Raw genomic sequence first — 11192 nt, 5'->3', positions numbered from 1 at the left:
TTTGGTATTCTGTTTTTTACGCCACCGCGTGTGCGAGCCTCCCGCGTCCCGCCGGCAGGTTGGGCGCCGCGGACCTGAGCGGGGTTTGTCCCCACGGCAACACTGGGCTCGGACTTCCCCGCTGCCACTGACTCCCAGCTCCCCCCCGCCGGCAGCCGGCCCGGGTGGGCCCGACGGGGCGAGCCGGGGCCGCTTGGACCTCTCCTCGTCCCGCTCTGGCGGGGAGGGCGGCGCTGACCGCCCCGCTCCGGGTCCCGCCGGTCGGTTCCGGCCCCTGCGCCTCCCGCTCCCAGGGCTCCGCGGGAGCAGCGGCGGCGGCGCGGGGCGGGGCGCGGGGCCGGGCCGGCGGCGGAGCCACCTTAACGGCGAGCCCCGCCCCGGGCGGCGCGCGCTCATTGGCGCAGCCCCGATGGCTGAAATTCATCGCTGAAATGCAAAACTTGTTGCTGCTCCGCCAGCGCCGGGCGAGAGCGAGGGAGCGCGGCGGGGAGCGCGGCGCAGCCCTCCCAGCGCCCGCACGCAGCGCCGGCCCCGCCGCCCCGGCCCCGCCGCCGCCGCCGGATCCCTGCGAGCCGCGGGCAGCGCACGGCGGGCCGGCGATGCTGCGCGCAGCCCCCGGACGCCGGAGCCTATGAGCGGCGGCACGCCGCCCCGTCGGCTCTCGGGCAGCGCAGCGCGGCCGGCGCAGCGGGGGCAGCGAGCGGAGAGCCGCCGGGGCGAGCGCGGGCGGGCGGCCGATGCCAGCGGCGCGGAGGCGCGGCAGGATGTGAGCGGGGTGGCCGAGCATCGCGGAGCGGGACGGCGGAGCGGAGCAGCCATGCCCTGCTGAGGAGCCGCGCAGGATGTTCGGGCTGGAGCAGTTCGAGCCGCAGAGCAGCAGCCGGAGCGGCGGACAGGCGGAGCGGGGCTTCGGCCAGCCCGGACTGAGCATGAGCGCGCACTTCAAGGCGCCGGCCTTCCCCGGCGGCGGCCCGGCGGCAGCGGCGGCGGTGGACCCGGCCCTGGGCGCGCTGGGAGAGCCGCCCCTCCTGGGCATGAACATGAGCCTGCCCGCGGACGCCTACGGCTTCCCGGGCCGCGGCCCCGCCGAGCTGCACGGCGGCGGCATGCAGCCGCCGGTGCACGGCTTCTTCGGCGGGCAGACGGCGCACGGCGGCCACGGCGGCGGCCACCACCCGCACCAGCACCCCCCGCACTTCGGCGGTAACTTCGGGCCCGACCCTGGCGCCTCCTGCGTGCACGGCGGCCGGCTCCTGGGCTACAGCGGCGCGCTGGGCGGGCAGACGGCGTTCGCCGACGGCTACGAGCACATGGGCGAGGGCCAGGGGGGCGAGGGCTTCGGGCAGCAGCGCCCCGGGAACTTGCCCGACTTCCAGCACCACAGCGCCGGCGGCTCCAGCCACGCCGTGCCGGCGCCCTGCCTGCCCCTGGACCAGTCCCCCAACCGCGCAGCCTCCTTCCACGGGCTGCCGGCGGCCGGCTCCTCCGAGCCCCACGGCCTGGAGCAGCGGCGGCTGCCCGCGCAGGGCAGCGTGGACTCGCTGGAATACAATTACCCCGGCGACGGCCCCTCCGGCCACTTCGAGCTGCCCGTGTTCTCGCCGTCGGAGCCCGAGGGGCAGCTGCCGCACTACGGTGGCGGGCGGCAGGTGCCAGCGGGCGGCAGCTTCGCCGGGGCACCCGCCCTGCCTCGAGCACCGGGCATGGCCGTGGCCAAGGCGCACCCGCCGCAGCAGCACGGCGTCTTCTTCGAGCGCTTTGGGGGGACGCGGAAGATGTCCGCCAGCCTGGAGTCGGGGGCCAGCGCCAGGCACCCGCTGATGCAGCAGCAGCAGCCACCGCAACCGCCACAGCAGCCGCCGCCGGGCTTGCTGGCCAGACAGAACTCCTGCCCGCCAGCCATCCCTAGGCAACAGCAAACAGAAGCCAACGCTCCCAACCCCAACCTGCAGGACAATGGGCCCATAATGCAGAACCAGCATGCACAGTTTGAATACCCTATTCACAGACTGGAGAACAGGAATATGCATCCCTACACCGACCCCGTGTTTAATATGCAGCACCCTCCTCCGCCACAGCCACCAAATCAAAGACTGCAGCACTTCGATGCCCCTTACGTGAGCGTCGCCAAGAGGCCGCGGTTCGACTTCCCTGGCAACCCTGGCGTCGAGCGCTGCACCTCCTGGGGCAGCGGCATGCATGGCCCAGCCATGGAGAGCCACCTCTCCCCAACGGCCTACCCCGGCCTGCCTGGCGACTTCACCCCGCCGGCGCCCGAGGCCTTCGGGGGGCCACTGCCGCATGGTGGCCCTGAGCACGCGGCGCTGGCGCAGCGCCAGAACGCGGCGCTGGTGATGAAGCAGATGGCCTCGCGCAGCCAGCAGCGCCTGCGGCCGCCCAGCCTGCAGCAGCTGGGGCACCACGGCGAGGTGGGCCCGCCCGGCGGCCTGCCCCCGCCCGCCTTCGAGCGCGAGGCCAGCGGCGGCCGTGGCTTCGACCCGCCAGCACCGCACCTGGCCCCCGACAGCGCCTGGTTTGCGGGGCCGCCGCCACCCGGGGAGCTGCTGCCGCGGCGCATGGCGGCACCGGGGCTGCCGGCCGAGGCGGCCCCCCATGAGCTGGGCCTACAGCCGGGCAGCGCTGCCGTGCTCTTCCGGCCGGGCGCCGGCGGGCTGGGGCTGCAGGAGCCGCTGCGGATGGCAGGCGAGGGGCCAGCACAGGCCCTGCCCTCGCCTGGTGTCCACCAGCCCTTCGCGCCCGCCATGGGCGGCCTCTCGCAGCTGCAGTCTCCGGGCGGCGGCGTGGCGCTGCCCAGTGCACCTGCCGAGCGCCGCGGCCCTGCCGACTTCGCTGCCCAGCCTGGCTTCCCCTTCGCGGCAGCGGCGCGGCAGCCAGCGGCCCACGGGGCTGGGCCCGCGCTCAGTGCCTCGCCGGGCGCGTACCCGCCACCCCCGTCCGAGTTCCCCCCGCCGCCGCCGCGGCCCGCCGCCAGCAAGCTGGGCGCCCTCTCGCTGGGCTCCTTCAGCAAGCCGGCCAGCAAGGACAACGTCTTCGGGCAGAGCTGCCTGGCCGCCCTCTCCACCGCCTGCCAGAACATGATCGCCAGCCTGGGCGCCCCCAACCTCAACGTCACCTTCAACAAGAAGAGCCCGGCCGAGGCCAAGCGCAAGCTCAGCCAGGCCGAGCCCGACCCGCCGCCGCCCGCCGCCCCGGACTACTTCCCGCCAGGGCCGCCCGCTGGCGGGGGAGCCGCGGGCAAGGCGCCGGGCACGGCCCCGCTGCTGCCCGCCGAGAGCAGCCTCTCGCCCGGCTTCGCGCTGGAGCCGGCGGCCGGCGGCGAGGGGAAAGCGGGTGGCGGGCGGGGGCGGGGCCGCCGGAAACGGGACAGCGGGCACGTCAGCCCCGGCACCTTCTTCGAGAAGTTCTCGGCCACCGAGGGCAGCGGGGCCGGTGTCAGCCCGGGGCAGCCGGCGGCGGCGGGGGGCCCGCCGGGGGCCGCGGGCGCAGAGCGCGGTGGGGGCACCCCCCATGACAAGCCCCTGACCTCGCCATCCTGGGGCAAGGGCGGCGAGCTGCTGCTGGGGGAGCAGCCCGACCTGATGTCCTCCCTGGACAGCGGCATCCAGAGCGTGACCAAGTCGGACGGCAGCTCCCCGCACGTGGACTTTCCCGACGAGGTCAGCACCAGCTACGGCAATGAGGACGAGGTGTCCTCCAGCTCCGACAACGCTGCCTCCAAGCCCACCCGCAGCCCGCTGCTGGGCGGCTCGCCCAAGCTGCCCCGTGGGGAGCACGCACTTCTCAATGGACAGAAGCCCCTGGCCCTTGGCCTCCTCAGTACGTCTACCTCGACCCCTGACAGCTACGGGCTCAGCACCACAGCGAGCGCCCACCCGGGCACGCCGAGCATGGAGCAGGTGCGGACCCCCACCAGCACCTCGGCCCAGGATGAGATCCACCCCCTGGAGATCCTGCAGGCGCAGATCCAGCTCCAGCGGCAGCAGTTCAGCATCTCGGAAGACCAGCCCTTGGGGCTGAAGAGCAAGAAGGGGGAGTGCGCAGGGCAGAACGGGGACAGCGACCTGGGCAGCTGCTGCTCAGAGGGCGTCAAGGGCGCCATGAGCACCATCGACCTGGACTCCCTGATGGCGGAGCACAACTCCACCTGGTACCTGCCTGGCGAGAAGGCCCTGATGGAGGGGCAGGAGGAGGACAAACCCATGGTGCCCTGGGAGAAGCCCAAGCCCCCGAATCCCAGCAAAGAAGGTATCTGTCATCCTGTCCGGGTGCTGGCCCACGGTGGGGGATAGTGGGCTGCTTGGGGAGGGGGAGGTGGCAGGTGGTAGAGCTCTGGCCATGGCATGCTGGGCACATGCTAACCCCAGACCATGGTGGGGACCTCAGTGGGTGCTGGGCGCATTCCTGCACCAGGCTGGGGCGCGGGATGCTGGTGGTTGTACTGGGGGGGGGCAGTGGCAGGGATGAAGTGCCTGCTGTCCAGCCAGCACCGGGTGATGCTGGCCTATGATGTCTCTGCCATCATCATCCCCATCACACCTCCTGGGGAGCAGACACCCCCCTTCCACCCCGAGGGGCTGGCGTGGGGTCTCAGGGTGCTGAGCAGGGGGCTCTGGGTGAAGACCCAGCCATGCTCCCGCTCATGGAGCACTGAGGAGGGGGCTCCCCACGGAGCCCTCTGGGTGTGGGGTGCTGTGGGGGGGAGCTCCTCAAGCCCCACACTGGCCAAGCCTTCCAGCCAGTTCCCCCAACCGTCAGAGGGCTTTTCCTGAGCTGTGCAGCCATGCTGGGAGTGGTGCTGTGCCCCCCGGTGCCAGGTATTTCCCTGCTTGCAGTAGAAGCCTTCCAGCGGTGCAATACTGAGCTGAAAGGCTCTTAACATAATTTCTTTTTCTTTAATAGAAAGGCAATTTAAAACAAGGCTCTGGCTCTGCTGGTAGAAAACTTGCTTAGTTGACAGATGTTTAATTTCAACATTAGTTGTCATTTTTGATCCTTCCCCGTGTCCAGAGGGCATCATAATTCCCCATGCTCAGGAAAAAAAATATTTTAATGGAAAGCCCCCTATTAGAAAAGCTGTTTGAGATAAAGATTATTATAGATTCAATTGGCTTCTATTTTATCTTATCAAAGCCGTATTTTCCAAACTGCCTGACCGTGTGGGTGAATATTACAATAGGTGCAAGTGCACGTGCTGCTGTGTGGACACACGGCGGCAATTTCTGATGTGCTCTAAGTACACGTGTGTAATTTATGCGATATAAACTCATTATTTGTGCCTAGGAAAGTTGCTGGTTTGGTGCCGCTCAGGTAGTTTCAAACGGTTTTCATTACAGCTGGTGGCACAGACTGATTTTTACAGTCCTCCGCGTTTAGTAATTTTGCTAAGGAAGGTGTTGGGAAAATCAGGAGGGAGCTGGTTTGAAAACTGGGCGATTCCCTACCCCCGGTTCTGGTTGGCTTTCCAGCTTTGGCTTTCTGAAGCGTGAATCCTAGCCCCCACGGTTTGTCTCTTTGTTCATGCTTAATGCCCAGTGCAGGAGCCTCTCATTTCAAGCGGGAGTGTTTAGCATGCACAGCAGACTCTGGGAAGCCCATCAGCATTCTCCATGCTTCACCCAGGCAAGGACATAAATTGGTTTGTTTGGGGCCCTTCTTTTCCATTTTTAAATGGAGTTGCACACAGCATCCTTCCTGGCCCCTTCTCTTTTATTGTTTCTTGTACACAACATCTAGATCTGACTGGATCAATAGCTAGTTAGCACAAATCACAGTTCCTGTCACTTCTACCTTGGCAGACTCGAACACATATATACGTTCTCTCACAATATACACACACCCCGTTATGTGTGCTCTCACACACGCATACAGATCTGCAAAGCCGCACGCCGTGCTCTGTTTAGAAATAGATTTTTAAAGAGTAACTTTGGGTAAAAAAAAAATTAATCCTGAGCAGTGATTTAATCCTGAGCAGCACATTTATTAAAAGTGTAATTTGGCTTAAAATCATGTATATTTTGTGTATGTGTGTCATATGGAGCGATGCTTTCTTTAACATCTTTAGCAGCACTCCTACGTTCACTTTGATCACCACTATTCTTAGTAACATCTAGTGAAATAAGTAATTGCTTTCTGGTCACGATAACCACAATGTTGCTGTTAAAATAGTTCATCACTTGGAACGAAAACCATTTAATCAGTGTTCCTATATAAGGATATGTTTTAGTATTTCGGAGGCTTAACATAAAATAGCAACCAGTTTTACAACAATGCAGAGAGGCACTCATTTTCTTTCATACTTTAGTCACTTGAAGGATTTGAATGGGCTGCTTCTTCGGATGAGGAAATTCATAACGACCAGCAGATAATTAACTGGCTTTGGAAGTGATAAAGATACAGTAGGTGAAAAAGAGCAGGCTGTTGGTAGAAATGATTTAACTTCACGTTGCGGTGCCACTGAGTATTTGAAACTGTGTTGCAGGCAAGGCTTTATTTATCCAGTGACCTAGGTTTTAAGGCGATTTGGCCGGCTGGGATTTGTATCCAGCAGCTCCCCAGTGTACGTGGGCAGGGTGAACGCAGGCAGCGGGGCCGCGCTTCTGCTGATGCCCAGCAGTTCCTGAGCGTGCTCAGAGCTGTCCCCCGTTTGCAGCGCTGTGCGGGGTTAACAAGGGTGAGGCTGGCCGTTAGCCCCAGGTTCGCTCAGCCGCTGGCGGTGGGTGCTTAATCCCACCTGCCGTGGCGGAGGAACGCGCTGGGGGACTGGCTCCCGGGGTGGCCCTGCCGTGCCCCGGCGGCTCGGGGCACGCAGGCACGGACGGCGGCGAGCGGCGGCCCCTCGGCGGAGCGCTCTGTGCGCGTCCGGCCGCATTCCCACCGCGCTCCTCCGTGGAGCCGGAGATGGGAACCGGCGGCTGCGGTGCCGGTGCTGGGGGGGGCAGCTGGCACGGGAAGCTCCCCAGACCACGGCAGATCGGGAGCTTTTCAAATACTCGGCTATTGCCCGGATCACGGGGGGATACAACCTGTCTGAGTTGTTCAGTGGCTGGTCACATTCCTTACAGCTCGTCCTTTTTAACTCCTGCTGGCATTAACAGGGTTTGCTCATACCTGGCAATCTGTGCCAGCTGTGAGGTTGGAAGGTGGCTGGAAGCAGGCACCGTGCTGTAGGTGCCTGTGTTATGTGTCCACACTGATACCATTTAGTGATTGCCTTTAGCGAGCTGTGTGTGAGTGTGCACATTTTGTTTCTGAATTTAACATTATTAATGCTGGCTGGATGTTGGTCTTTGCTGAAATGTGAATTTTCCATGAGGAGTTCTCTCGGATACGCAGCTCGCACTAACGGGGTTTATGTGAAGTGGCTGACAGTTCGGGATTTTTTTTTTTTTTTCCCAAAAAAAAGATGCTTTCTAGGATTTCATGTCTTCCTCTGCCATGCAGCCAGAGCTGGGAGTGAGATACAGTAACACTGAGTCCAGAGAGGTTGTGTTGACTTAAGCATCGCAGCTCTAGCTGACAAAGAATAAGCAGATCAAATTCAGTTAAAAACCCGGGGCCAATTTAATGGGGTTTTACTTTGCCTGGTTTGACTGAACCAGAACAATTTCCCCTTCAGTGCAGTGCTGATCAGTGTTCTCTAGAAACCCAGGAATCAAGTGGTGGGGGGGGTTTCTTTAGAGTTTTTAATTGAAATTTTGATGGTCCCATACTGCAGGTGTCAGGTGAAGATGTCCCTGTGTAACCCAGAGGTGCTGATTGGAAAAGATCAGAATGTGTTCAGTGGCTTGGTGGCCATTGGGCTTGTCTGTCCGAGTCTGATGGGCACAGGCAGTTTGCAGCACAGTTAGTTTCCATCTCTGAGTTTTTGTTAATATTTCATTGTAACACTGAACCTACCCCTTGAATGAGCCCACAGGCCAGCATGGAGTGTCTGTAAATTACCACCAAATACATTAACAAAGGTCGGGTTTGGTCCAGATGCAGCGAGAAGCCTTTGTTTTCTTTCTCTTCCTACTATGTTCATACTATGTTCACAGCTAATAAAAGCGGTGTGCTTTTCTTTTAAATACTGCTATATTCTGTTGGAGGCTTTACCAAGGGACTGGTTGTGTTACTGAGACCGAGTTTGTTGGACCCCTTGTGAGGCATTTCAAACACGTAAATATCATTGCAGGCAGTGTGTGATTGGAACTGGTTTTATGTAGTGAGGGTGTTGAAATGAGTTCACAGGGACTGAGCTCAGCGCACTTTGCAGCGATGGATCTGTGATTCCTGACACTGCTTTGTTTGCTTGAAAGGTCTCTTTAAACTTACACAAGGAATTTTAACAGTTACTGGGGAAAAAAAAAAAAGAAATGCTGTTGCCTTTGCCAAGAAGTTACGTGATCTACTCCACAGAAATGAAATACACATCTTTAATAAACGCTCTGGATTAGCATGCAGATTTATGGGGAAGGAATGCTCCCGTTGCATATCATAGGAGAGAGTTCGGTGTGCCCGAGGTTTGGGTTTAATACGATCTTTTGGACTCTTCTGACCTGTTCATAAAAATGGAGAGGTTGCCCCTGCCTGGCTTCCCGTGGATGACAGGAACACTCTATTGTTTACTTTGAGCAACTGTCGTTTTTAATGTTTTCTAATAGAAAATGGTCCTGTTTGGAAACGTTTTCCTTTGTTTTATAAACACTCTGCAGGAGAGTGTTTGTAGACCTTTATGGCAAACATTAGAGAGGCAAGGGGCAGAGTTCTCAATAGTATTTGCTGTTGCTGCTGTAATGCACCGAGATATTTAATGCAGGAAATGTGTGAATATACTGGCGTTTCAGTAGCTACCATAGCCACCCTGTTTGCCTTTGCATCCATCCATCTGTCTGTCTGTCCATTAATTTTTGGTCTTATATTTACCTGGTCTGCTTATTTTAGTGGATTGCACTGAATTATTGCAGATGACCAAGTGGGTGCTGTCATATACCAAAGTGTGCTATTTCATGCTGGCATGTTCAATGGTGAGGTTAGTCTTCGCTGGGCTGTTTTGTGCGCACTGAGTGTGAGCGAGTGTGTGAGACTGACTTTGGGGGATTTATTTCTTGAAATTGGTGTGTGAGTGTGCTTCAGATCTTTACATACAATGTTAAAGGAAATGAATTAGACAATATTTATATATGAGCTTAGATGACAGCACAGATTTATTCTGATCTGTGATATATTACACCATGTCTACTCTTAATTTTTAACGTGTGATACCTGTGTTTTTACCCTTGAGCTAGTGGAATGCTCTGCCATAAAACTGTGAATAGCTTTTTGCTAAAAAAATGTTATTCGTGAGCAAAGCCTACAGATGCAGTTTGTTGTTACTTGTATAGAGCAAGGGATAAGGCGTTAAACAAAAGTCTAGCCTTAAAGTATATAGGCTGCTTTTATTTGTAACAGCTGACTCGAGCTTCTGCAATGTTCTGTGAGAGGGAGAGGTTTCGCTACAGCAAAATGTCTTTATGTGGCCGTATAAAATTTTACTACTAGACAAATTACTGTGCGTTTTCAGTCTGTGGTTACTCGTGTATTTCTGTTAAATACAAGTGTGAGTGGAATTTCCACAGAACATGTAGAGCCAGCTCTAAATGAATCTTCAGGTGGCCCGACACATACACTTTTTTAATGCTAAATTTACTGAAATACCATAAACAGTTTAATTACTTAATTCCTAGAGCACATTGAGAATATCAGGAGAGAGCAGCCAGACGGTGGGTAGTGGGATCCTTCCCTGTTTTACCACCAACATCAAGCAGATCGTCCTTCCTGTGCTCCGGCTGGAGCGCTCTGTGTGCAGGCGGCATGGACACCGCGCAGCGGGTGCCCGCAGCCACCTGGCTCCAGTGCTGTCGGTCAAACTGTCCTGGCTTTTCCCTTGGAAAGAGCAGAGGCTGTGCCTATAAATATGTGCTAACAGTTTGCAGGACATTTTAAAGATTCATGTATTGGGTTTTTAAATACAAAATTATTCTGGTTTCATTTATTTGAGGGGTGTTTTAGAAGCCAGCACTTCCATTGATGAGGTATATTTAGAGCATGGGTTTCTTGTGTACTTCCTCAGCACCACTCCTTGGGTAAGGGATGCAGGGCAGGGATCCCTATGGAAATCGAGTAGGTGAAGCTGTGGAATGTTCAGGAAACTCAAGGTCTGTCCTGACCTTATGATCGTGGTTGGATTTCTCAACTTTCAAAATGTAAATCTGAATTTTTGCTGCTCTGTAGATGGACCCAGTTTGCACAGTGAGACCATGACTAGCTTGCGTAAAAATACTGATACTCTTTGTAGTTAGCTGCTTCTCTTTTGCAAAACACTTTCGTGTTGGTGCAGTTAAAACATTATGAATTATTAGTGACCTTTTTTAATGGAAATGTATTATTTCTTTTTCAAAAAATATATTTTATGGATTATGTGCCAATCTTCCGAAGTAAAATACCTTTTAAATTTAAAGCTGAGAATGGAACAGCTGGAGGTCTAATCCATTAATTTTTACAAGCTTTCTTAATACTTCAAAGCGAACATCTTAGATGATTTTGCTTTGCTGCTCCCCTCCAGCACCCCCTCTCCTCGTCTCCCCCCACGCCCTCCCTTCTGAGTCTTCACGTTCTGCTCATCTCCTGGCAAATGACAAAAGCACAGGCATGTGGGAAATGTGTTTTCCTTAGTTGCTGTAATGAGTGGTAAGATCTAGAAGTGCACCTTCTTGGTGTGGCACTTTTTATCTATATACTGATGCAAAAATACTTTGGTTGCTGCTTTTCTCATGGTCCTCTCCCCCGTACTTGAGTTATTTTGTGTGATGGTACAAGCATCATGGTAAGAGTGTTTGTGATCAGCATTCGTCTCTTCTGAGCTCATGCCCTTGCGAGACACCTGACTCTGACCTACGGTACATCCCTCTCCCATGGGACTGGGTCTGATCCATGCTGGCCATTTTTAGATTAAGTTTTCCCACGTCCTGTCTTGCCCCGTTGGACAGTAGCTGTTCTGTCACACCTTATGCTCTCCCTCCCCAAGATGCACGTGTCTGTCACTCATGGGAAGCTCCTGAGGTGAAATGTGCCCCTTCTGCACGCTCACCTTCTGCTGGGAGCCTTCACTGTTTGGTTTCAATTTGAGGAGATGTATTTGTGTCTGCTCAGTA

General features: G+C 57.0%; 1 protein-coding gene across 1 annotated transcript in view; it reads left to right on the top strand.

Annotated features, from left to right (window-relative positions):
* The first annotated feature begins 561 nt into the window (after positions 1-561).
* Positions 562-11192, top strand: part of MN1 (MN1 proto-oncogene, transcriptional regulator) — a 31556-nt gene continuing 20925 nt past the window's right edge. Inside the window, exon 1 of the mRNA XM_065692662.1 lies at positions 562-4266. Coding sequence (XP_065548734.1) covers positions 843-4266 — 3424 coding nt within the window. The 5' untranslated portion in view covers positions 562-842. The remainder of the gene's footprint in view (positions 4267-11192) is intronic.

This window comes from Lathamus discolor, chromosome 12 (genome assembly GCF_037157495.1).
Source record: "Lathamus discolor isolate bLatDis1 chromosome 12, bLatDis1.hap1, whole genome shotgun sequence".
NCBI lineage: Eukaryota > Metazoa > Chordata > Aves > Psittaciformes > Psittacidae > Lathamus > Lathamus discolor.
This window is presented reverse-complemented; position numbering and strand designations above follow the sequence as displayed.